This window comes from Chelonia mydas, chromosome 15 (assembly GCF_015237465.2).
Source record: "Chelonia mydas isolate rCheMyd1 chromosome 15, rCheMyd1.pri.v2, whole genome shotgun sequence".
NCBI lineage: Eukaryota > Metazoa > Chordata > Testudines > Cheloniidae > Chelonia > Chelonia mydas.
Genome location: NC_057856.1, coordinates 26,103,660 through 26,131,295, shown reverse-complemented (window position 1 = coordinate 26,131,295; position 27,636 = coordinate 26,103,660). Strand labels below are relative to the sequence as shown.

The 27,636-nt window shown below is 42.8% G+C and overlaps 1 protein-coding gene across 1 annotated transcript in view; it reads left to right on the top strand.

Moving 5' to 3' along the window:
- KDM2B (lysine demethylase 2B) overlaps positions 1-27,636 on the top strand; it is a 166,993-nt gene that overhangs the window by 28,867 nt on the left and 110,490 nt on the right. Inside the window, 2 exon segments of the mRNA XM_007058291.4 lie at positions 15,185-15,363; positions 19,011-19,117. Of these exon segments, the coding sequence (XP_007058353.2) occupies positions 15,185-15,363; positions 19,011-19,117 (286 nt within the window).

Genomic DNA, 27,636 nt, shown 5'->3' with positions numbered 1-27,636 from the left:
GTATATAAATCTCCCCACTGTATTTTCCACTGCATGCATCCGATGAAGTGAGCTGTCGCTCACGAAAGCTTATGCTCAAATAAATTGGTTAGTCTCTAAGGTGCCACAAGTCCTCCTTTTCTTATTAGTTTAAACCTGCAAGTCACCTGTGCCTCATGGGACAGAGGGAACCCCCCCCCCCCCCCCCCCCCCCCCCCCCCCCCCCCCCCCCCCGCCAAGGGTCTCTGGCAATGTGATCTGGGGGAAAATTCCTTCCTGACCCCAAATACAGAGATCAGTTAGAGCCTGTGCATTTGGGCAAGACCCACCAGCCAGACACCTGGGAAAGAATTCTTTGTAATAACTCAGAGCCCTCCCCATCTGGAGGTATTTGCTGTTAGCAGTTGCAGATCGGCTACATGCCATTGTTGGCAGTCTCATCACACCATCCCCTCCATAAACTTACCAAGCTCAGTCTTGAAGCCAATTAGGTTTTTTGCCTTCACTGCTCCCCTTGGAAGGCTGTTCCAGAACTTCACTACTCTGATAGTTAGAAACCTTTGTCTAATTTCAAGCCTAAACTTGCTGATGGCCAGTTTTTATCCATTTGTTCTTGTGTCCACATTTGTGCTTAACTTAAATAACTCCTCTCCTTCTCTGGTTTTTATCCCTCTGATGTATTTATAGACAGTAATCATATCTCTCCTCAGCCTTCTTTTGGTTAGGGTAAACAAGTTAAATTCTTTGAGTCTCATATCGTAAGGTAGGTTTTACATTCCTCTCATCATCTTGGTAGCCTTTCTTTGCACCTGTTCCAGTTTGAATGAATCTTTCTTAAAATGGGAGACCAGACTGCACACAGTATTCCAGATGAGGTCTCACCAGTGCCTTGTATACCGATACTAACACTTCCCTATCTCCACTGGAAATACTTCTCCTGATGCATCCTAGGACTGCATTAGCCTTTTCTTGGCCGCATCACACTGGTGGCTCATAGTCATCCTGCGATCAACCAATACATAGAGGTCTTGCTCCTCCTCTGTCACTTCCAACTGATAAATCCCCAGCTTATACCAAAAATTCTTGGACAGGAGGTTTTTCTTTCCCAGTTGTAGAAGTCATGTGGCTCATCCTTTTGTCTTCATCTTTTTCCTTACCCTTCCCTTTAATGACTTCTCACTTTCTTTTTATCCATCTTCTTATGATGAGACTGCTGTACATGCCTCATTTTATACCCTAATTTCATAACAGGTCATGATGAAACAGAGATGAAATCATGCAAGAGTTGATCACTTGAAATTATCCTGTTCCTATCAATCAAACCAGCACCCAATAACCAGGGATTTACATATTCAGCAGTAAGCTGTGCCAATAGGACTTGACAGATTTTTTTTTTTTTTTTAATGAAAAGCATTAGATCTTTGAGGTAGCTGACTACACATGCAGTCACATATGTTGTTCACATGGTGTAATGTGATTTCTCAATTGTTCCTCTCTCTCTGATCCCAGTGCCTGAGGGTCTAGGAAGAAATAATACAACCATTGATTCTCTGATGGAACTGGCAAAATTGTGGAACTTGACTGTTCCCTCTCTTGGGAAGAGTTAGAGCTAGGGCTGGAGGCTAGTCCCAGAGTTTGCGAATGAGTGTGTCAAGTCAAGGCTGCATTAGCAGCTTGCTTGGAATCCGAGTGCTGCACCTAATTTGTGTACAACTGAAGCAGTTTGTAGCTGCCCTCATCTGAAACTCTGGGACTACCTTGATTTGATTGGCTTCTACTCATATCAATCATATATTCCTGAATAAGAGTGCCTTTTTTTTCATTTTGGCTTAATCCACAAAGCGGATAAGACAATCCACATGGGGAGCTATTTCATAATTGGTGATGCACTTTGAATTCACACCCTACCTTAATCTGAAATAACTTTAAATGTAGACAAGCCCTTAGCTAACACGTGTTAACTAACACATCCTAGAAGTCTAATGTGCTAAATCTGTATTTACTTTAACTCAAGATAAACTTCTCAAATTAAAGCCTGAACGCTAGATTTCTAGTACTAACGGTTATGTGTTGACAACACATCTTTTAATTCAGGTCTAGACAGACTCTCAAAATTGCTGGCTTGATTTCACTGCTGATTGGTAGTGACTACGAGCTCTTGCTATCTGATGGGTATTTAAGGTCTAAGTCCAGTTTGTAATGATTAAGTGGTTATGACAGGAAACCACTACCACAACTGGACCCCTTGCGGGCAGACTCAGCAAAAATGTCGAACAGGGAAACAGACATGGGCTGGAGGCCCACATTAGCAGTTCACCATTGATACTGCGATAATGCCACTATTCTGTCAAATGCTTGGGCCACGTGTACCGCTGGTGGAGCTGCTCCGGTAATGAAATACAGGCTGCTGGAAAGTTTAGTAATGTAAAAAAAGGCTATGAAAACTAAATTGCCCTCTCCACCTATGGGTGTGGTTCCTCAGCTCTGGGCACAATAGGAGTGGGGAGGCTGCACTGTTCTTGTCTGTGCTCCATTGTACATACTCTGTAGGGAAAATAGATGACTTCAGTCTCTGTTGCTGTTAAACTAGCATTTCACTTATTTTAAAAAAATAATTGCCCCAAACTGTGTGTTATCACTGTGGGGTGCAGTAGTGATTTGGACCAGTACTGTAGGGTAAAGGAATACTTTTTATCAGGGTTCCTATGAACACTAAATTCCTTAATCTGTATGAATGCATTTTCTCAATATTAAACCTATTTCCTATTAAATAATAGAGCCCTTTGTCAGGAAGACGTTTTGGAAGAAATTGATGTCTCAAATAAGGGAAAGGATAGGGTAAAAAAAAAAAAAAAATTTAAATCCCAGTTCCCCCTCACCCCGCAAAAAACACAATACAAAAGATCTTATATCACTTCTCCTCTCCTCCTTCTCTGTATGTTGTCTAGTTAGATTGTAAACTGTCCATGGCAGGGCTCTGCCTTACTGCAGAGAAATGGTTCTCAACCAGACTACTGTACCCCTTTCAGGAGCCTGATTTGTCTTATGTATCCCAGTTTCACCTCACTTAAAAACTGCTTGCCTTCAAAATCAGACATAAAAATACAAAGAGTTACAGCATACTATTACTGAAAAATTGCTTACTTTCTCATTTTTTACCATATAATTATAAAATTATAAAATACTTACCGTATAATAGTATATAGAGCAGTATAAACAAGTCATTGTATGAAATTTTTAGTGTGTACTGACTTCACTAGAGCTTTTTATGCAGCCTGTTGTAAAACTAGGCAAATATCTAGATGAGTTGACTTACCCTCTGGAAAACCGCTGTGAACCCCCAGGGGTATACATACCCCTGGTTGAGAACCACTGCTGTAGAGCACCTAGTACATTTGTATGCTATATTAAATATAAGCAGTGTTCTAAAAATGACTGGCTGTCATACGAAAACATTTTCCTCTCTGATGTTTTGTCCATCTGAAGTTTACCCCAAAAGCTCATCTTGGAATTAGAGTGTATGTTTTTGATAAGTGTAAAGTTATTAATTGGCTCTGTAAGGTGTCACTCAGAGCATTATTCACTTTAAGCCTCTCTCTTTCGTCCAGTTCCATAAAATGCAGGTTTCATGAGACTTTTACTGGCTCAGAGCATGACTGCAGGAAGAGCTTAAGTACCATAACTTTGGTTACATGAAAAACCTAATCACATGGGTTATTGCAGTTTGGCAGTTTTATGGAAAATAATAAAATTGCAGACATCAAGGTGGGGGAAGGTGCATGACATGTACTTTTAAAGTTACATCTTCATAAGAAGGAAAGACTATAACCTCTCTGTGCAAAGGCCCTTTCTTCTGCAGGCCAGCCATGTAGTGGCACTGTGAGGGCTGAAAGCAAGAACTGGGTAGGGACAGACATTTGGAAGGGGAGGGATAATGAGAAAAAGCAAAGAATTTCAAAGAAGCTGGTTGATGGCTTTGAAATATTTCTCCAGTAATGAGGGGTTAAACTGCACCTTCAGGTTGGGAAAATGCTGGGGCATGAAATTATTATTGTTGTAGATATGCGGAAGAGGTTTGTGAAAGTGTCCTTGTTAAAACTCTATTTTCCTTTGTTCTTTAATGCCCCCTGGTGGATTCTGTAGCTACTATATATATTAATTTCATTCGTTACTCTATTGCTAAAATCAGGAAGTTTTACTGATCACTAGGGTTGAGCGAGGACCTTTGGAATCCACTTTCCTAGGGATTATCCCCCTCCCAATTTGTGTTGTATTACAGTGCTTTCCCACAGCATAGATGAATATATGCTTGCCTTACTAGGAAAGGTCAGGTGAGGTGTAGCTGTGTATGGGATCAACACCCACATTCTGGTCCAACTAATTGGTGAACTTGGGCTTTTTGGAGCCCTACCAAAACACTGATTAACAGAGATTTCCCACAGTAAGTGACAAAAATATCAGAAGGCTATTGCAGCTTGATTTCTAAAGTTCAAGCCCCTCTGAAGGAGTTTTTTTTTCAGCTAGATTTGTCTCACATGAGTTTGGCTCCTAGTTTCAGCTAGGTCAGCATCTTCCAGGCACAGCCCCTCTACTAGTAGTTGTGAGGATTATAGCTAATTCACTTCAGGGAAGCTCAGTCCTATCATGGACCAGTTTTTGGATCATCCCTACCCATAGGGCACATGGTCTTGCCTCTAATGGGGGAGACAGATTTCACCCTTTACTTGCCAACCCATGCAAAGGGTCTATACATTTGAGGGAAGAGACATAATATGCTAGACAGAAAACACAAAAGGAAGATTTCCCTCTGATTCACCTTGGTCATCACTTGCTCACATATTCTGGTCACCTATTACACATTCCAGATTTGTTCAATCCCCACTAATATCAATGTGAGTCCATACCTGGAAAGAGAGCAGAACATATTGAGAACTGGAGACATGTTGCCTGAATAATACTCTCATGCCATGTAAGGTCAAAAGTGGGTGAGTAGCTTTCCTCCAGTTGGAAACCTAGATAAAGTTGAACCCCCTGCTCTACCAGCTCAGGATTAGGTGTATATATAGTCCCCTCGTGGCTATCTCCCTCTGGCGAATTGTTACAATATGCAGTAAAGAAACACAGTGTGGTTACAAACTGCAGTGCAGATAGAAAAGAGTTTTGGCAAATGATTTGGGGCACAGGTCCAGCAGTTCCCAGGAACCTTTGTTAAGCACGCTTCGTTTTCTGGAATGAATCCGGGCAAAATCATTCACAAAATATCCTTTGTAGAGACTTTTGCTGCAGCAAGTGTGGCACCTGTAATTAGCAATAGTGCCAGGAAGTGCAGCTCTTTCCCTCCATAGTTGTGAATAACAGTTTGCCTACTGTTGCCCCCTAGAAAGTGTGTATTACCAACAGGCAGGGATTAGGTAGTAGGAGAAAATTTTCCAAGCAAGATAGCATGGTCTAGTGTATAAAGCACTGGAATGAGTCATGAGCTCTAGGTAAGGCAACTCAGCTTCCCCATCTGTATGTAATGGGAATAAAGATATCCATGCGAGAGTAGTGTTATATTTAATTTGTTAATGTTTGTGCAGTGGCTTGCTAACCTATAGGAGCTACAAAGGGAGAGCATATTTGTATAGTTTGTCCATATTTTTTCTTGAATCCCCGTAATATGGATTATGCCAGGACTGCGGACCAGACCAACCAGAACAGATTTTCTGTGACCGTAACATCACCATGAGTCCCTTTTTTGCTTTCTGGTTCACATATCTACAGCTAAACTCTTTTTTCCTCCTTATTTGCTTTCTTTTGTTGCTAGGGGATGGTGAAGAGCTTGTACCTCAGTTACTCTCCGTCTGCTCCTCAGGGGATTAGCTTGTGTTCCATGAATAAGCAGCATCACATGTAGAAGAGAGAGATTTCTTTTCTATGAAGTAAAATGCCTTCCCTTGCAGCCTCGGCATCACTGTAGCTTTCTGCCTCTAAATCAAAGCCAAGCCTGCTGCAGAAAAAACCCCAACTCTTCCACTTCACACAGTAACATCCAGGCCTGCCCACCCATGGGTTAGATGGGCAACTTTCCAGGAGCCCAAGGGCTACATAGTATATAGCAAATTGCAGGCAGCTTCCCTAGTTTGTAATGGAATGTGTGCCCTTTGTAGACTACAGCTCCCAGGATGCAGTGGTCCATGTGGAGCTGAGTGGTATGATAAAGCATTCCACATGTGACGTGTTGTTGCTGCAGCCTACCCTGCCTTATTAATATGAGTACATCTACACAGCAATTTAATACCCGCAGCTGGCCTGTGTGAGCTGAATCAGATTTGTGAGGCTCAGGCTGCAGGACTGTAAAATCACTGTGTAGATGTTCTGGCTTGGGCTCCAGCCAGAGCCCAAATGTCTGTGTGGCAATATTTAGCCCCACAGCCTGAGGCCCGTCAGCTCGAGTCAGCTGAGCGAGCCCAGCCATGGCACATGCCACAGGCCTTTTATTCCAGTGTAAATGTACCTTATGAGGGTGCCTGTGTCCCACACTGCAGAGCATTATGGTCTGCATTTGTCCAGCAGGCTGGACTTTGGGTGCCTATGCCTTAACTTATTCTTGGTTAGTTGATACCTGGGAGCTGGCTAATTTTTAGGGACTTGAGTGAGCACTGGAGGCTCTGTGACAGAGACAAGGGGGTGATTTGTGGACCCTGGAGATGGTCAGGGTTGGGAGTCCAGGATGAAGTAAATCCTGACCTGACCTGCCTCCCCACACCTGGAATCTGTCTCGGCTGCTTTCCAGTACTCTTGACCTGTTTCCCCTTACTGCTGGTTTCTAATTCCTTTCCCTTTCCTCTGGACGGGAACCAGTGGTGGGGGAACAGGGTTTTATCAGGAGGTAAGAGCTGGAATCAGCATGAAGCCCAAGCAGCGAGGAGGTGGGTGGGGAGCATGAGGCCACTAGCCCATATTGGGGAGGGTGGAATGTTCTTGCACCTTGTGGTGATACTGTTGTAGGGAGGTTGAAAGGGTCTTGTTCTCTGACTCTGTGGGAGGGAGGCGGGACTCCATATACGGAAAGAGGAAGGATAGGTATTAAAGAAGAGTATGGTACTCTTACCTTCCTCATCTCAGTCCACAATGGTGAAGAAGGGAGTATTCAGGTACTTATCTTGAATGTTCAGATGGTTGATCTAAAGATAACTAAGCCATCCTGAGGTTGCTTTTGTTTTGGGCTGTGCCTTGCATTGCCATTAAGGCTGCACTTTAGTCTTCAGGGTTACAAACAGTCCCAGCAAAGTTAGTTCCTCAGTCCACAGCCTCACTCCCTGACACAGCTCAGAGTTATATCCTTTGCCTTAAGCGCTGCCAGTCTCCATGTGTCCTCTCATTGCCTTGTGTCCTTCAGGATCTATGCAGATTTCAATAGATAGATTGGTTCTTTGAGCCCTCTTTGCACCCCCTATTGCTGTCTTTGGAAGTGCCACCTCCTGTGGAGGATGGAGGGAAGTATCTCTCCAATGGTTTTCCTGGTCCTCTTGTCAAATTTTTCTTCCTCTGCCAACAGGGATGGCCTTACAGCATTAATGAGGTTGTGTAGGATTTACCTATACAGGGCACCAGATTTCCAGAAATTGATTTACTAGCGATTGCCAGAAAGTCTGGCTCCTTTGTATTATTTTAACTGTGTTCCCAGCCTACTTGTAATGAGCCTGTGAAGAGAACATCAGCTTGTTAGTGAGTTGGACAAGAGTCTGAATGTAAAGATTAGTCTTCTTAAATTTTGCATCCTTGTAATATAACACAAATTACAATGAAATATCATCAGTTGGAAATTTTCAAATCTTGTGGGCCAAATAGTGCCTGCCAATAGTATGTGCACGAACATTGCATTCACATACACCACTTTTCATGGTTGTTATATTGCACCATGGATGTACATCGCACTGCACAATGCAGATAACAAGAGTTCCTGCGCTAAAGGAGCTTACAATCTAAGTTAGGATGAATCAAAGAGGAGGTTAAAGGAAAGATTACAACAGGTCAAGCTGAAAGGTAAACTCTCAGGTTGGAGGGAGGTTATTAGTGGAATTCCTCAAGGATCAGTCTTAGGACCAATCTTATTTAACATTTTCTTTAATTACCTTGGCACAAAAAGTGGGAGGGCTTAATAAAATTTGTGTATGACACAAAGTTGGGAGTTATTGCAATAGAGAGGAGGAACGTGCCTTCCCTTAAGAATATCATACAAGAAGATCTGGAAAACCTTGGAAACTGGAGTAATAGAATTGGGATGAAATTTGATAGTGCGCAGTGCAACTAGCAAGAATTTTTGCTATAAGCTGGGGACTTACCAGTTAAAAACAACTAAGAAGGAGAAAGACCTGAGCGTGTTGGTCAATCACAGCATGAGTATGAGCCGCCAACCTGACGTGGCCATGGGAGAGGCTAATGCAATCCTGGGATGCATCAGAGAAGATATTGCCAATAGAGATAGGGATGTGTTGTTACCATTGTACAAGGCACTGGTGAGACCTCATTTGGAATACTGTGTGCAGTTTTGGTCTTCTATGTTTAAGAAAGATGAATTCACACTGGAACAAGTGCAGAGGGAGGCTACTAGGATGATCAGAAGAATGGAAAACCTACCTTACTAGAGGAGATCTAAGTAGAATGGCTTGTTTAGTCTAACAAAGCAAAGGCAGAGGGGAGATACAGTTTATTTCCATAAATATATTAGAGGGATAGACTCCAGGGAGGGAGAAGTTGTTTAAATTAAGGGCCAGTATTAGCACAAGAACAAATGGATATAAACTGGACATCAACAAGTTTGGGTATCAAATTGGACAAAGGTTTCTAACCATCAGAAGAGTGAAGTTCTGGAACAACCTTTCAAGGGGAGCAGTGGGGGCAAACTTGTTTCAAGTTGTTGTTTGAACATCCTAACTTGTTTCAAGACTGAGCTTGGTAAATTTATGGAGGGGATGATGATGAGATTGCCTGCAATGGCATATGGCCCATCTGGGACTGCTCGTTGCAAATATCTCCAACAGCCAGAGATGGGACACTATGTGTAGAAGGCTCTGAGTTACTACAGATAATTCTTTCCCAGGTGTCTGGCTGGTGGATCTTGCCCACATGCTCAAAGTCTGACTGACTGCCATATTTGGCATCACGAAGGCATTATCCCCCAGATCAGATTGGCAGAAACCCTGGTGTTTTATTGGGTGGTTGTTGTTGTTTTTTTTGACTCCTCTGCAGAATGGGGGCATGGGTCATTTGCTAGTTTGAACTAGAGTGAATAGTGGATTCTCTAACTTGAAGTCTTTAAATCAAGATTTGAGGACTTCAGTAGCTCAGCCAGAGGTTATAGGCCTATGACTGGAGTGGGTGGGTGAGATTGTGTGGCCTATGATGTGCAGGAGGTCAGACTAGATGATCATGATGGTTCCTTCTGGCCTTAAAGTCTATGAGGTAAGAGTGCAGGGGAGTGGGCTAAGAAAAGGGAAGAATGATCAAGAAGACAATTGCATTAAGTTGTTATAACACATTGACCTGCTGTCACCGTTGCGGGGCTAGTTGCACCTTTGTACCATTTCTGCTCTCTCAGTGCACCCTTGGGCCTTGGGCCTTTACCGATCCTGGTGGGGAATTCCACAGTTCTCCCACTCTTAGGGTGGGCCCTGGGTGACAGCATCCTTTATATCAACAGTTCTTACTCTGCAGGTCTGACTGAGTTTGGGCACCTGCAGTCCTTCCTTTCAGGAGCCTGTGACCAGTGGTGCACAGAACCAGACAGTCTTCTTAAAACAAAATTATTGTTTCTTGTAAAGTAGGATCAATGCATAAGAGGAAAAAAAGGATTTTTAAATAATAAACAGTCTACATGCATGTGTATGTTATCTAAAGCCCTACCATCCTTTGATGGTGACTTAGGCAGGCCTAGCTTCTCTGACTCCCCAGTTCAAGGTGCTGTGTCTCGGGCCATGTCTACACTACAGACTTTGGCCAATGCAAGTTACTTCAGCATAAAGCTGCCGCAGTTAGTGTGTTGCTTGTGCGCATGCACACTTGGGTCCTTGAGTTGCTACTACGCATACTTACCAGGAGCGCTTGTGTCAATGCACAGCAAGGTGTACCGAGGTTAGGCATCCCTGTGTGCAACCCGCCACTGTCCAGCGTGCTGTCTTTTGGGAAGTTTCGTCAATTCATCGTGGGGCAGAAATGAATCACGCAGGGGTGACTGGGAACAAGGGTTCAGCTTCGCAGAGGGCAACTTTCTCCATTTCTTAATGTCATGTATATCCCATAATTTTCATGCCTTTTTAAAAAATCCCACAAACCCACACCACCCTCCTTACTGTCCACCATCTCTGACAGAAGCATGGAACCTGCAGAGCTCTGCTCTAGTGTCATAAGCATTGCAAGCACAGGACGCATGATTCTCTGGTATTTGCAGAGCTGCAAGAAAAACGAAATCAGTGGGGAATATGATGATTTCTTGGAGGATGGGTTGCTGTGGAATATACCGAGAACTAATTCAAGATTGTTGGTGGCATTCATGGATCAGCTGCAGATGATGGAGCGCTGCTTCTGGGCCCAAGAAATGTACACTGACTGATGGGAACGTATTGTAATACAGGCTTGGGATGATGAGCAGTGGGTACAAAACTTTCGGATGTGCAAGGCCACATTCCTGGATCTGTATGCCAAGCTTTCCCCAGCCCTCAACACCGGGACCCCAAAATGAGAGCTGTGCTAACAGTGTGGAGAAGTGAGTGGCGATTGCAAGGTGGAAATTTGCAATGCTGGATTGCTACTGGTCACTGGGAAACCATTTTGGAGTTGGAATATCCAGTGTGGGAGCTGTTGTCATGCAAGTATGCAGGGCCAGTAATCTTCTTGTGCTGTGCAGGACTGTGACCTTCAGCAACGTGCAGGACATAATGGATGGATTTGCAGCAGTGTGGTTCCCGAACTGTGGTGGAGCAGTAGATGACATGCATGTCCCTATTTTGTCACCATTGCTCTTTGTTACAGAGTACCTCAAGAGAAAAATCTATTTTTCTATGATTATGCGAGCTTTGGTGGGTCACCGGGGATGCTTCACTGACATCAGTGTTGGCTGGTCAGGGAAAGTGCATGATGCTCACATCTTTAAAAACACGGGACTGTTCAGAGAGCTGCAAGCAGGTACTTTCTTTCCCGACTGGTGAATTATCATTGGTGATGTTGAAAGGCCAATAGTGATTCTGGGGTACCCAGTCTACCCCTTGCTCTTCTGGCTCATGAAGCCATATGCCAGCGATCTCGACAGCACCAAGGAAAGATTCAGCTACTGGCTCAGCAGGTATAGAATGTGCTTGTAGTAGATTAAAGGGACCCTGGCATTTTTTACTCACAAGATTGGATCTCAGTGAAAAAACATCCCAATGGTTATAGCTGCCAGTTGTGTGCTACATAATATCTGTGAAGCAAAAGGGGAGAAGTTGCGGCCAGGGTAGACCTGGAGCAGCTGTCTGCACGAACAGGCAGACACAAGGGCTATTAGAATTGCTCAACACAGAGCTATGCAGCTCAGGGAGGCTTTGAAAGAGCACTTTAACAGTGAGTCACAGAAATGTATTTGTGGTGTACCATGCTCTACCTGGCCCTGCTGTTTTGGGGCCTATTAGGAATTGTGTGTTGCTTGGTGTACATGTATGACTGTAACACTGTCAATGCATCTATTCTGCGGTGCTTGCTGTACGTTTATAAATATTACACTGGGTTTGCCACTGATACTGTGAGTTGTGTCAGACTGTACAGTAACAAGTAAGTGGGTGCTTTCAGAACTGCTAGGCACTTTGTAGCATATGTTGTGAACTAATAAAGATGAATTATTTTCCAAATAATAGAATTTTGTTCAGTAATAAAACCATTGAAAAGAAAAATCTGTGCAAGTTAAAATTTAATAGATTAAAAAACTTAAAACATTAATGGAACAGAACCTAACAAGGGGAAAGAACATTCATATTCATTTTACCCACATATACAGCAACTGTAGCTTTCACAAGTCAGTGTATGTGAAGCTGTGGTTGTCCATAATGTCACCTGGAGTGGAGTGGCAGCAGGGGTAGGGATGTGGAATGTTGAGGGTGGTGTAGGGAGGTGCTGTAATTGAGTTCTCCATGAACTGGAAAAGTAGACAAGCCCAAGATTGTTGACCCTATAGGTTCACAAGAGTTTGCAGCTTCTATGTTGCTGCTGGAGAAGCTACATTACCTTCTGTTGTATCTTCCTCTTTTCCTGCTGGGACTCCTGGGCCTTTTTCCTGTTTGCTCTTTCCTTCTCCAGGCTGTCTGCAGTGTTCACCCTCCAGGCCCCTTGCTCACAGTCTGATGCAGCACTGGCTTGCAAGATCCAACTGAACGTGTCGTTCCAAGTCATCTTTTTTTCTCCTCCTTATCTGGCTCAGGTGTTCCATGGGTGTGGAGGGGGAACCCCTCAAGGCTGCAGCAGCTGCAGATAAAACACCCAGAGGTCAATATAGTCACATTGTCAATATAGTCACAATGGAAAGTGAAAGTTAAGATTCAGAACTCCCTTCCCTTGCTCCCCTAAAGTTTTAAACAAGACATGCTTATTGACACTTCTGCTTCGGAGTGCTTGTGCCAGTCACAGCATCAGTGAGTGTGGTCTACCAGTGGTGAGGGAAAGGAGGAGGGAATTGCTTGGTTGCATGAAACTATGCGTATAGGGCAATGGCACTGAATAATGGCACCATTTTCATAGGCAGTGGTGATTTTAGCTGATATCTCACTCCTGAGGGTAACAAAGGCGCTGCTGCTGCTGGTGTCCCAAAGCTGCCTGGGCCCATGTGGTGCTAGCCTGTTTACTGCAATGACACCTGCTGAAGTTAATGCTGACTGGTGTGGGAAAGAGTCCTAGCATGGAGGAAGAAATAAGGCTACCATCCCTAAAAACCTTTGGGAGAGGACTGCAGAGTACCTCTGCAAGAGTTTCATAGAGATCTCTTAGGAGGATTCAATGGACATCCCTGTGTACAAAAATAAATTGCTCCACATGGTCCCCCTTGTCTAACTCTATGGGGAGGTGGAAAGCAAACAACGTTACCTCTCTTTGTTGTACTGCTACCTCTTCTTGTTCAAGTAAATTAATGAAAAGTTGATAGCTGTGTCCTCTTTAGTTGGGGTTGCCATCAGTACGTCATTGTAATGGGAAGTACAATTACACACTTACCTGAGGTTCCTTCCCCTGCATTGGGCTTACCCATGCTCAACTGCTGGAATTGATTTGGACTCCGGTGGAATCTCAAATGGGTCCTAACTCATGGCATAGTTAGAAACATTGCATGTCCCCCATTCTCCACTACCTCCTCCTCCTTGCTGTTCATGCCAGGGACTTTTGGCTCAGGATCCTCGGATGCATCCATGCTGGTTTGCAAGGTGGTTGTGGGGTCTCCACCAAGTATGTCATGCAGATCTTTGTAAAAGCAGTAGGTCTGCGGCTCGGTACTGGATCAACTTTTGGCCTCCCTGGCCTTCTGATACGCCTGATGCAGTTCCTTCACTTTCATGCGGCACTGCCACTGGTCCATGTCATACCTCTTCTCCTGCATCCTCCATGCAATCTGTTCATAGATGTCCGTAGCTGTGCTTGCACAGCCTTTTCTCCCCACAGGCCTGGGAGATCCAATATCTTATGTCTACTTTTAGTCAGAGTGCATATGGAGGATGTAGTTGGCATGATCAGCTTGACAGTTGCGCACAACAGTGGAGAGCTGCTAGATGTGCTTGTCAACACCTTCACTAGCACTAAATCCACGCTAATTTTTTTTAAAGTGAAATTTGATTATATGCAAATTATTTTAAATATGGAAATATTAAATAATTTACACATTTATTCACATGATAGAGACTAAATGACACTAACTTCCCCCCTACCACCCCCCAAAAGGCAGTAACACTAGAACTTGGATTCCTGAGACCAGACCGAGGAGTTGAATCTTGGTCACTCAACATGCTGCCAAAGAGCACTAACTGCAGGGCTACTGGGACTGACCCAGATATACATGTTATACATCTTTCTCTTTGGCTATGAAACTTTATGGACTTGGGTTCCTTTCCAGAATCATGATCATGTCTGTCAATGGTATCAGTGCCAAAGGATGTTTTTAATAAAGTCATACGGTCAAAACTGTCATTCTTGCTGAAATATTGCTCCCAAGCACACAATGGGCCTGGTGCTGTAGTTATTAATGAGTTTCTCTGATGGCATTTGCAAACCTTCCATTTAGTTTTAATGCATTTTACTTAGAATTATTTCTTCAGGTATGGAAACTGTATTGGAGGGTGTTTTTTGGAAAGGGATGAGTTTATTTTTTGAAATCCTTCTTTCTTGGAAATGAGGCATGTCTCTCTTGAGTTCACTCTCTCTCAAACACAAATGAGCTGCTAATTAGACTCTTATAACTTTTGGGAGAGATGAAACCTCCTAGTGGTCAAAGAGGACTGTATGAAACTGAAGACTGCTGAAACTGCTGTTCAGCATTCTGGAGCTAATGGGTCTTGAGCATATGCCACTTGAGGAGCTGAAAATAAGCTTGTATCCAGTGAGCCAAATAGAAGGCCCAAAGTGCTTAGTGCGCCCCCCCGGAGGTCAAGTAGGAATTTTTCAGAGCATTCAGAATCCCAGAGGTGATGCTCAGCACCTCACACGGTCAGGCTCATACATGGCATTTTTCTCTTTGTGGTCAATTTTGACCACAGTGTAGTAAAGGCATCTTGGATGTTTAGAAATGTAGAGGACTATCTATCTATCTTAGCTACTTACGTGGCCCCCATTACCATAGTATCTTAGCTCCTCACAATTGTTGATGTATTTTTTCTCACAACAACCTATGTGAGGTAGGGAAGTAATATTGTCCCCAATTTACAGATGGGGAACTTAGGCACAGAAAAACTAAATTACTTGCCCAAAATCACACACAAAGTCTGTGGTGGAGCAGGGACTTGAAATCTGGTATTCCAAGTCCCAGGCTGGTGCCCTTCCTCTCTGCTGTCTCACTTTGTGCTGTCTAAGACCAGAGGGTGGGAAGATTTGGGTTCCTCTCGCCTGTTGCCAGGGTTACACTGGGATTCCCCAGGAGCCTCAAATTGTGATTGCCCTGGACTTATGAATTCAAAATAAAACAAAATAAATGTTTCTAAAGTGTTCTGTGTGTTTGCAGGAAGCCGTCGGATTGTGGATGTGATGGATGTGAACACGCAAAAGGGAATTGAGATGAGCATGTCTCAGTTTGTGAGATACTATGAAACACCAGAGGCTGAACGTGCGAAGCTCTACAATGTCATCAGCCTGGAGTTCAGTCACACAAAGCTGGAAAACATTGTCAAGCGCCCCAATGTGGTAAGGGGTCCTGTTATTTTGTTGTTTATTTTTAGCCTCTTCACAATCATGCAACTGCTTTACAGAATCGCACGCTCTGTGTACATAGGACACAAATCCCACATCCCTTACGCGGGGCCTGATCCAGGAAGATGCTCAAATTAGGGCTGTCAAGTGATTTAAAAAAAAGAATTGCGATTAATTGTACTGTTAAACAAAAATAGAATATCATTTATTTAAATATTTTTGGATGTTTTCTACATTTTCAAATATATTGATTTCAATTACAACACAGAATACAAAGTATACCATGCTCACTTTATATTTATTTTTGATTACAAGAATTTGCACTGTAAGAAAACAAAAGAAATAGTATTTTTCAATTCACCTAATACAAGTACTGTAGTGCAATCTCTTTATCATGAAAGCTGAACTTGCAAATGTAGAATTATGTAAAAAAACCAAACTGCATTCAAAAATAAAATAATGTAAAATTTTAGAGCCTGCAAGTCCACTCAGTCCTACTTCTTGTTCAGTCTGTCGCTCAGACAAACAAGTTTGTTTACATTTGCAGGAGATAATGCTGCCCGCTTCTTGTGTACAATATCACCTGAAAGAGAGAACAGGCGTTCTCCTGGCACTGTTGTAGCTGGTGTTGCAAGATATTTATGCGCCAGATGCGCTAAAGATTCTTATGTCCCTTCATGCTTCAACCACCATTCCAGGAGACGTGCATCCATGCTGATGATGGGTTCTGCTCGATAACAATCCAAAGCTGTGCAGACTGATGCATGTTCATTTTCATTATCTGAGTCAGAAGCCACCAGCAAAAGGTTGATTTTCTTTTTTGGTGGTTTGGGTTCTGTAGTTTCTGCATCGGAGTGTTGCTCTTTTAAGACTTCTGAAAGCATACTCCACACTTCATCCCTCTCAGATTTTGGAAGGCACTTCAGGTTCTTAAACCTTGGGTCGCGTGCTTTAGCTATCTTTAGAAATCGCATGTTGGTATCTTCTTTGTGTTTTGTCAAATCTGCAGTGAAAGTGTTCTCAAAATGAACAACATGTGCTGGGTCATCATCCGAGACTGCTATAACATGAATTACGTGGCGGGTGAAACAGAGCAGGGGACATACGATTCTCCCCCAAGGAGTTCAGTCACAAATTTAATTAACGCATTATTTTTTTAACGAGCGTCATCAGCATGGAAGCATGTCCTTTGGAATGATGACCGAAGCATGAAGGGGCATACAAACATTTAGCATATCTGGCACGTAAGTACCTTGCAATGTGGCTACAAAAGTACCATGCAAATACCTATTCTCACTTTTAGGTGACATTGTAAAGTCAGGGAACATTGTAAAGTGCAGTTAGGTAACAAAAAAAAATCTACATTTGCAAGTTGCATTTTCACGACAAAGAGATTGCTCTACAGTACTTGTATGAGGTGAATTGAAAAATAGTATTTCTTTTGTTTATCATTTTTACAGTGCAAATATTTGTAATAAAATAATATACTTTGATTTCAATTACAACACAATGCAATATATATATGAACATGTAGAAAAACATGCAAAATATTTAATAAATTTCAGTTGGTATTCTATTGTTTAACAGTGCGATTAAAACTGAGATTAGTCACGATTAATTTTTTTAATCGCAGTTCATTTTTTTTAGTTAGTTGCGTGAGTTAACTGCGATTAATCGACAGGCCTAGTTCAAATAGCTGCAACTTCCATCAACTCCAGTACTTAGGACATCTGTCTTTACCCAAGCAGGTTGTTGTTGTTGTTGACAGCTGGACTGAAGCCTAGGGAAGAGGGTGGGCTTCAGAGTCCGCACTCTGGCCCAAGCTGCAATTTCAAAGCACTATTTATACAGTTATTTTTAGAGCATTGGCATGAGCCCTCCTAACCCAAGTTTGTCACTCCGGTCTGAGAGGTTCACTCCAAAATGCTGTGTACACATGCCCTAATTGACACCATCGTTATAGAATTAATTCCCTGGAGGTAGAGAGTTGTGTGTGTGCTCCAGCATGCTCTCTGCCCACATAAAACAGAGGCTATGGGTTCAGATTGCAAATCAGGTGAATGCCATGGATAGCAATATCCGGATGCAGGAATTGTATGAGGATCTCAGCTATCTAGCCACTACCTGTGAACACCAGTTCTGTGTCACATATGGCCATGGTATTGGTATGGTATTCATGGAATTGGTATGTTTGCTATTTCTGTGGGCTGAATTATCTCCCATTGGCTCCCTCTGAGGGTTGGGTATGCTATCTACAATACCTGGTAGAGATGAGAAGTTCACTAGCACATAAAATTCTTGCAAAATTGGGTGTTGGGTCTGCCTCTCTATTGGGAAGCTGATCCTGCAGATCATACCATTCTGGAAGTCCTCTAGGGACACAGAGGCAGAGGACTGGCTGATACCAATAGCATCCTTGAAGGTCCTTTGAAAGGACCCACTGGTAAGGATGCTGGATGCAGCACTGACCTTTACTGGGATTGCGAGGAGATGGCTCCTCTGGGTTGGCCTCTCTAGCTCCCATTACAGCAGCTCATTACAAAGTTGCTGGATGGCTTCGGAGGTAAACCTGTATCATTTTGTGACCTGTGACTCAGTTAGGTCTTGCAAAGTCCTCTGAGGCTTATTGATCTTCTTAGGATGGAAAGAATGACACTTCTGAGTTTGAAATTCTTTTACATATTGCCTCCTTTCCTTGAGATGTCTTTTGCTCCACTGTGGCCAAATGCTATACTACAACCTGTCTTGTGCTTGACCCTCTTTTGTCCTCCCTTTTTCGAAACCTGGTTTGTGTGCCTCACCCATTTAATAGAGGTTAAGGTCCAAGGGGCCATTACGATTATCTAGTCTGACCTTCTGCATAACACAGGTCAGAGAACAATGAACCAGAGATTTATCCCTGCTTCACATGCCATGCTGGGATTTGAACCCATTCCCTCTGACACCCAAAGCAACAGTTATTTCAGTAGTCCACGAAGCTATCTGCACTCTCCATATCCTTCCCTTCATCTCTATCCAATTCTCTCTCACTCTGTTTTGCTCAGCTCCCAGTATTTGCTCTTGCCCACACTTTTGAAAATATTTGGCCTTGAGACAAGGACTTTGAAGAATTCTGTATCCAAGTGTTATCCAAGGAAATGTTAGGTAGGCAGTAATGTAATTACTCATGGTGGAATTTGGCCAGATCACCAGGGTGATGTTCCTTGAAAACATACAATATCAGAATAATTCAGTTTTTTAAAATTGTGGTTTTGATGTGCATGATCACAATTTCTGGGATACAATCTACACATATGCAGTTGAATACTGGCACTGTGGTGATCCCACACCAGCAATGGTCCAATCCCAGAAGTGCACTCAAGTGCCATTGAGTCAGAATCTGTGCCCCTTGAATTCAGTGGCATAACTCTCTTTGATTTGAATGTTTGTAGGATTTAGTGGGGAGTTAGAGTGCTCAACCCCTCACAGGTTTGGGTTTCTGATTGAAACAGTGAGTTTTATTAAGGAAGATTTCACCATCTCTGAGCATATGCAAACTGCCAATCTGCCATTGTTGCCAATCACTGTTCCAGCTTTGACTGCTGGGAGTACATCCAACCAAATGTTTACTGACTAACCATTGGTTCTGGTGGGGATTTTAGGTGGACTTAGTCGATTGGGTGGATAATATGTGGCCACAGCATTTGAAGGAGAGGCAGACAGATGCCACGAATGCTATTTCGGAGATGAAGTATCCAAAAGTGAAAAAGTAAGTTTCTTCTAGTTTCTAAAAAATTCTAATCTTGACCTCCCTGGTTAATTCCTGTTTGAGCTCACATGCTGGTAGCTGAGGAAGTATTGATTTGTTCAGTGAGCAGGGATGGATGCTAGCTTGACTAATCTGCTTGATCTGTGTAACATTAGTGGTCTTCTACAGCTTTTAAGGAGATTGATTTTGTATTTGGGAACTTTATAATGGATCTTTCATGTTCTTATGGCTTGTCATTGGTTTTATAACTGTGGGTACATTCTGTCTTTCATTCTGATATACTACATCAAATGCTCAATGTAAAGTTTGGGATTCACTAAATGCAAATAATAAATATTTTAAAAACCTTGAATTGTTTCTTTAATATTTTAGACAAGAATAGCCACTTGTCCTGCCCTGCCCTGAGAATGGCAGGCTAGCTCTGATCTGGAATACTGGATCTTGTTGGTAAAAGAATTGTTGTAATAAATCACTTCTTAGGACAGCAAAAAGGTCAGAGGGAAGAATTGAGCCTTTCATCTCTAGGCTGATGGTTCAAAACCATCCCAGGTGATTAATGGCCAAAAGTTGTAACAGACTGAGGACTGTTTGGTGAAATGAGCTTGTGCATCTCAGTCCATTTCCTAATGGGTAGGTGTCCCCATTGAAAACTCCATCACTTCAGTTGGTGCTAATTGACTTTCTTGCTGGCATTCTCAACAGAGAAGCCAAAGATATAATAGGCTACAGAGACTGAGCTTTCTCACTTCAGAGGTCCTAGTTGAGGCATATTTGAGAGGTAGTATGAGAGAAGCTTGCACTGTCTCTGCCTGTCTTATACCTATTATGTGGATAAACTTATGGCATCACTGCCTCTTATCATGATGTCACTAAGAGGAGAGGAGTTGAAGGGTGTGCTAACTAGCCAAAATAGAGAAAAATTAAGGAAATCTCTGATGAGTGACTGGAATGAAGCTTTCACTCCAGTATTTGATAGTTTACCCCAGTTTGGATGTTTCCCTTGAAACTGTTTTTCATGTAATGGTGGGGAAAAAAAGATTTGGGGCCTGAAAACACACATGGCAAATTTCATAGGATTTAGTATGCTAAGTGAGACATTGGCTAGTGTTAATAACAGAAACAGCTAGTGACCCTTCGAGTGAATGAATATTACATAGTGCTGAACTTTTAAAGTAGGTTTTGTATTGGCTGCCTATTTCTGTTTTAGAGGCATGTTCTAAATGTTAAACGTGGTACTAGAGAGACAAAGTGGGTGAGGTAATATCTTTTATTGGACAAACTTCTGCACTATGTAAAACATGCTACTGACAGCCAGGAATTACTGAGTTCTAATCCCAGCTCTGCTATTAAACCAATCCATGAGGCTTTGCAAATCACTTAGGACCAAATTCTAAACTGTAGTGCCTAAAGTTAGGCAACTAAAATCTCATTTAAGCATTTAATTAAACGTCCCAATTTTCAAATGTGCCAAGCAGAGGAGACTCACATTTGATGTATTTCAGTTGCTAACTTTAGGCACTCAAGTTTGAAAACTGTGATTGAGATTTTCAAAATAGTGTAAGGAATTTAGATACTTTTCCCATTTAAAATGTTTTAAATTGGAAAAGTGGCTAAATCCCATAGACTGCTTTGAAAATCCCAATCTTTGGTGTTACCCTCTCTCTACCTCTGTTTCCCCATTTGTAAAATCAGAATAATATTTACCTACCTTGCAGAGGAATAAGTTAATGTTTGCAAAGTGCTTTGAAGATAGAAGACATTCTGTAAATGCTCTTTAGTATAATAACACAAATCTGCAGGTATCCTTGGGTGCTGAAGACGTATATACATATCTGCCACAGCACTCATTTTGTTGGCATCCTGAAAAATCCAGGGATCTTAGGGTTAATGAACTTCGTTTGATATTATGCAATCGTTATTTGGTGGTGAATCAACTTTCTCTTACCTGTGTGAAGTTTTCACTGATCATGTCTTCTTGATTTGAGGAGCTATTTATCTCAATTCAAATGAGTACAATCAAACCTTTCCATCCAGGTTCTTGTGATTATTTCTAATGCCAGAAATAGCTAAAGAGAATCACAGTAAATATCTATGAACCTTGGAATCTATATTCAGGAACAATTTGGTTTTGCTATTATTTGATTTATTTTATCATTTAAATGCTGTTAAGAATTATTTTGGTTTTTGTTGTGTTGGCTGCAAAATAATTGCTGAATTATGTGTGATTTCAGCTGCCAGAAATAAGAACATTACTGTTGGGTTCTGTATCAAGACTGGGGGATTGTTTTCTATGGGGAAAATGCTTAATACATTTCCCCCCTTAAATTAAATTTTAAAATCTTTCATCAGAAAGTTGCATGGGAGAATTTTCTTTGGAATATAAGAATTCCCATGCAGGTCAGAACACAGATCTATCTCATATGATGCCCTGTCTCTACCACTGACTCTGTACCAGATGCTTCCATGCTAGAATTCCATACTGGACAATTAGGGCCTGATCCAAAGCCCTTTATAGTTAGTGGGGTTCTTTCTATTGACTTTGAAGGACTCTGGATCAGGCCTTTATGAAATAGAAACTTACTTTATCAGTCCTAACTGACAGGGGTTAGGAAGAGTTGTTTTATGCTGCGAGACCTAAGAGAACATATCCCCAAGTTTTATCCTATGTAGTATAAGTGTGGATGGTCTCATTATTCATATAAATTTCCAGTGCTTTTTTTAAAATCCTACTAACCTCTTGACCTCAATGATATCTAGTCATAATTCGTTTCACTGCTTAATTATGTTTTTTAAAATTTAAATATTTTCTTTTATCTGTTTTAAATATAAACTGCCTTTCACTTGTTCTGGTATTATGAGTGGGTAAATAGGATCAGGTGCTCATATCTTCTCTATACACTCATTTATGTTATACACGTCTGTCATGTTCATTTTTATATGTCTCACCTCTAAGCTAAACAATCTCACTGTTTTCAGACTCTTCATATTGAATTCTTTTTCTGTCTCTGAACATTTTCATCACCTTTCTCTGAACTCCTGTTTTTGCTACCTCTGACTCCAGTTTTACTTCTGTACCAATGGAGTTTCATTCTTTGTGTATTCCACTGCTTACCACAATGTTTATTGCACTCTCCTCTATTGAATGTGTCCAAATTTCTCATAGTAACTAGCATATTTTTAAAGTGAAAGCCAGTTTGTTCTGAGTTACCAGATGGTAATTAACATACAACAAGGGTGTACAGTTAAAAAGTGAAGTGCAGCATTTATTTCACTACGTAGTGACATTAAACACTCGGGAAGGTGAAAGCCCAAGGGCTAGGAAAGGTTCTTATCCAAGCATTCTTCACAAGCCTAATCCTGCGAGGTGCTTAGCACCCTCAGTTCTCATTGACTTTGGCGGGAGTTGAAGGTGCTCTGCACTTTAATAAAATGAAACAGTTTGTTTAGGTGCCTAAATATGAATTTGGTTTCTAACTTCAAGGGACTTGACTAAGGTCACACAGTGAGTGAGCGGCAGATGATCAAATAAAATCCCGGCACTCTGTCTCCCGGTCTCCCTCTCTAGCCATTAGACCATGCCACCCTTATATTTATTTGTATTATAATAGTGGCTAAGAATCCAGTCAAGGTTCAGGGCTCCATTGAGACGGTACAGATAAGAAATAAAAAAAAGACAGTCTGTGCCCAGGAGAGTCTCAGTCTACATGCCAGACATGATGCAGCAGACAGACAAAACAGACAAACTGGGTGGAGATGCGGATGAGAAGCCTATGGAGGGTCACAAAGGTGGAAGTGATGTAATTGCAGTGACAAACTAGCAGCAGCTTTTTGAAGGGGCATGATGGGGGTCAGTGTGACTGGCATCAGGATCATACAGGAATGGATTACAGTAAGTAGTTGAGGTGCAAGATGATGAGGACTGAACAATCTATGTCAGTGCTGGTATCTGTGTGATGCTGCTCCTTAATTTTAGAAAAACACTGGTGTTTATATCCTGTGCATTCCTGACTTCTGGAGTCTAGAAATGGGACTGTTCCACTCTGGTCCTGTCCTTAAGTGTCGTCGTAATACTGGGAGCTTGCTGTATGCTATACCCACCATTAGAATGATCCTTACAAACAGAAAGCACTCCAATGACAGTGATTGTGGTTTTGCAGACACAGATGGTATCACCAGACACAAATGTCTGTCTTGGCTACTGTGTGTAAAGTTCTGTGCTGGGAATGGAGTTAGAGAATGCTCCATCTGCTCTGCTGGTTCAGTTATTAAAATGCACTTGGAGACCTCCCTGGCTTTCACTTGGATTTGTACCATTAACTTTTTAAAAGAATTTTATGTTGTGAGGTTCTTATTTGCCCATAAATAAATGACTAATATCTGAGAGAGAACCTAGCAAACTGCAGTAGTTGGGCAGCCATATTAGATCAAAACTAAAGTAAAATATAAAAGATTTTCTAAACACCACCTCTAATTTAAAAGAATAATAAGATACAAGTAGTTGGGGGACTGAATAGCTAAATGATAAAGTGTCTTTCATTCTCTTGCTCACTGATTTAAATTCAGGCCAGGTTAATAGAGTTTGAAAGTCGTTACAATGTGATGCATGTTCGGTGGCTTATGTTAAATGAGTTTAGGAGGTCTCAGTCCAGCTTCTAGTGCCATTCACGTCACAGAAAACACTACCAAATATTGGCACAATCTGCCTGCGTTGGTCACATTTTCAGCAGAGAGGGCCCTGGGTTGTATGGACACGTCAGTAGAACTCCTCGTGTGCCATAGAGGTGGCCCCTGCAGGTCAGGGTAGACAGCATAGGAAGGTTGTGCTGCTGCTGCCCCTTTTGTGGCTACATGGGGAATTTGATTTCCAAGGTTGTCAGTTTGGCACGCTCCATCACCACTGACACCCACATTTAAAACCAAACAAAACCCTAACTATTTTTTAAAGAAGATTTTTCTGAATAATAAACCTGAATAATTAACCAAGAAGGACTCTGCCCTCTGGGCAGTGTGATGACAATGTTTGAGCCCCAGGAGATAACAATTCAGAATATGAATGAATGCTTTGCAAAAAAGCAAGATTTTCAGAGCTTTTATGAGAGTAAGGACTGTGTTTTATTAATATAAGAAATGTATAAATATTATGGGCCAGATTCTTGGCCCCACTCTCCTCCTTTTGCACTACTCAAATGATGTGACGAGGGCAAAAACTGCTTGTAGCTCCCTAGCTGGAAATCCACCTGGCATAGGGGAATCCTCAGTGAGCATAGAGCCACCATGGCTGGTGCCTGCGCCAGGCATCCCCTTTAGCCCAGCATAGGGGCTGGGGAGGGAGCATGGTCAGCGTGAGATGGGCTGGCCTCCAAGCTGGATTCTGTCTCCTATAATGCACAATGGCTATGCAACTGCCTTGATGTAACCCACCCCTCACCAAGAGGGGAGACTGGAACATCATGGGAGATGTAATTGACTAGAGAGCCTGTCCTTTGGAAACAAATGGGAGCATAAGGCACCTGAGCTACACCTCCCATGAGGCACTACAGCAGTATTTCTTACTTGGGTTTTCTATTTTTCACCAAAAACTAAACATTTTCCATGAAGGGGGAAAAAAACCCCTAGTTTACAAACAGCTGAAATATTAAGCCAGTGTTAAATCTCCCCCAAAAGATGGAATAAATAACAACTTTCCTTATGAGCACTCTGAAACTCTCCTAGTTTCATTTATGTTTTCATATCCTGAGCTGCACCTTCTGTGTCAAACTGTGAGCCTGATCCTGCAAACCCTTATTTTCATGAGTAGTTGTTATTCAATGAAGTAGTCCCATTGAAGTTAATGGGACTAGCTGACTGAATAAGCATTACTTACCTGAGTAAATATTTTCAGGATTGGGCCCTATATCATTAGATTGGCAAGACTATTTGCAAGGTAGTAGTAATAGAGACATTAGCACAATTCAGAGTTATGGGTGTGGTGAAATAGTGACAGATGGTTCTAAAAACAGTTGAGAAAAATAATTAATAGATTTTGTGTTGCGGGAAGATTTTTCAAAGGGTTAGGGATCCACAACTGCACTTTGTGCTTTAGAAAATTTCCCTTTTACTTAATAATTGACCTTAGCTATTATAGAATAAATCACTGCTGTCTTTTGTTAAACAAAGATGGTGTTTCCCATACAAATAATTCACCTATCCACTAAAATAAGATGCTGGTCTGATTTCATACCCTGTATCAGGGTCAGTCTTATTCCTCTTCTTTTTGGCTATGTTTCATCAGTACATGCCAATATACTCATCCCTTTGCTGAACAGGGGTAGATTTAAGCATGTGATTAAATATTTTGCTGAAATAGAATCTAATTATGAACTGGGGTGTGCCTCTCGAGGCAGAAATTTGTCCACTGTGTGGAGGGGCTGCTAATGGATTGTGGAAATCGTGATCCTGGAATACAGGCTGACACTGTTTCAGAGTAACAGCCGTGTTAGTCTGTATTCGCAAAAAGAAAAGGAGTACTTGTGGCACCTTAGAGACTAACCAATTTATTTGAGCATAAGCTTTCGTGAGCTACAGCTCACTTCATCATGTAGCTCACGAAAGCTTATGCTCAAATAAATTGGTTAGTCTCTAAGGTGCCACAAGTACTCCTTTTCTTTTTAGGCTGACACTGTGTTCAGCATGCTGTATTTCTGATGGTGCTTTCTCTATTTTTTATGAATTGCTTTTGGTATGAAAAGCACTATATGATTATAATTATTCTAAGTAAAGGAATATTTGGCTGATAGGCAAAAGTTCTTATCCACACCCATTGGATAACAAAGCTTTTCAGACATGATTGAACAGAGTAACACTGTGTCAGAAAAAGCAGACATCATTCTGGCATGTATTAGCAGGATAGGGTTGCCAACTTTCTAATCGCACAAAACTGAACACCTTTGCCCTGCTCCTTCCCCGAGGTCCCATCTCCCACTCACTCCATCCCCCCTCCCTCCATCACTTGCTCTCCCCCACCCTCACTCACTTCCACTGGGCAGGGGTTTGGGGTGTGGGAGGAGTTGAGGGCTCCGGCTGGGGGTGTGGGCTCTGGGGTGGAGCCAGAAATGAGGGGTTCAGGATGTGGGAGGGGGCTCTGGGCTGGGGTTGGGGTGTGGAAGGGGGCTGGGGCAGGGGGTTGGGGTGTGGAAGGGGGTGAGGGGTGTGGGTTCTGGGAGGGGTTTTGGGTTCAGGAGGGGGCTCCAGGCTGGGGCAGGAGGTTGGTGCAGGAAGAGGTGCAGGAGGGGGTGCAAGAGGGCGGCTCTGGGCTAGGGCCAAGAGGTTTGGGTGCAGGAGGGGGTTGGGTGTGAGAGGAGGTGAGGGGTGCAGGCTCTGGGAGGGAGTTTGGGTGCAGGAGGGGTCTCAGGGTTGGGGTAGGGGGTTGGGATGCAGGAGAGGGCGAGGGGTGTAGGCTCCAGGAGGGAGTTTGGGTGCAGGAGAGGGCTGGGGCAGGAGCTTGGGGTGCAGGCTCTGGGAGGGAGACTGAGTGCAGGATGGGGTTTGGGGGTGGGAGGGGGTTCGGGGTGTGGGCTCTAGCTGGGCAGCGCTTACCTCAGGTGGCTCCCAGAAGCGGCCAGCATGTTTGGCTCCTAGGCGGAGGGGCCAGCGGGCTCTGTCCACTGCCTGCCCCTGTAGGCGCCGCCCCTGCAGTTCCTGTTGGCCATGGTTCCTGGCTAATGGGAACTGTGGAGCTGGCAGTTAGGGCAGGGGCAGTGTGAGGAGCCCCTGTGGCCACCACTGTGCCTAGGAGCCGGACATGCTGGCTACTTCCGGGAGCTGCGCGGAGCCAGGGATTCTGCGTTAGCCCTGCTGTGCTGCCGACTGGAGTTTCAGCGGCCCTGTTAGCGGGCTGACCACAGCCACCAGGGTCCCTTGTTAACCAGGTGTTATGCTCAAAAACTGGATGCCTGGCAGCCCTATAGTAGGAGTGTTGTAAGTAAGACACGAGAAGTAATTCTTCCGCTTTACTCCACTCTGACTAAGCCTCAACTGGAGTATTGAGTCCAGTTCTGGGCACCACATTTCCGGAAAGCTGTGGACACATTGGAGAAAGTCTAGAGAAGAGCAACAAAAATAATTAAAGGTCTAGAAAACATGACCTATGAGGGAAGATTGAAAAAATTGGGTTCGTTTAGTCTGGAGAAGAAAAGAATGAGAGGGGACATAACAGTTTTCAAGTACATAAAAGATTGTTACATGGAGGAAGGAGAAAAATTGTTTTCCTTAACCTCTGAGGATAGGACAAGAAGCAATGGGCTTAAATTGCAGCAAGGGTTGTTTAGGTTAGACCTTAGGAAAAAATTCCTAATTGTCAGGGTGGTTAAGGACTGGAATAAATTGCCCAGAGAAGTTGTGGAGCTCTTTAAGAGCAAGTTAGACAAACACCTGTCAGAGATGATCTAGAAATACTTAGTCCTGCCATGGGTGCAAGGGACTGGATTAGATGACCTCTTGAGGTCCCTTCCAATCCTTCGATTGTATGATTTGTTCTCAGA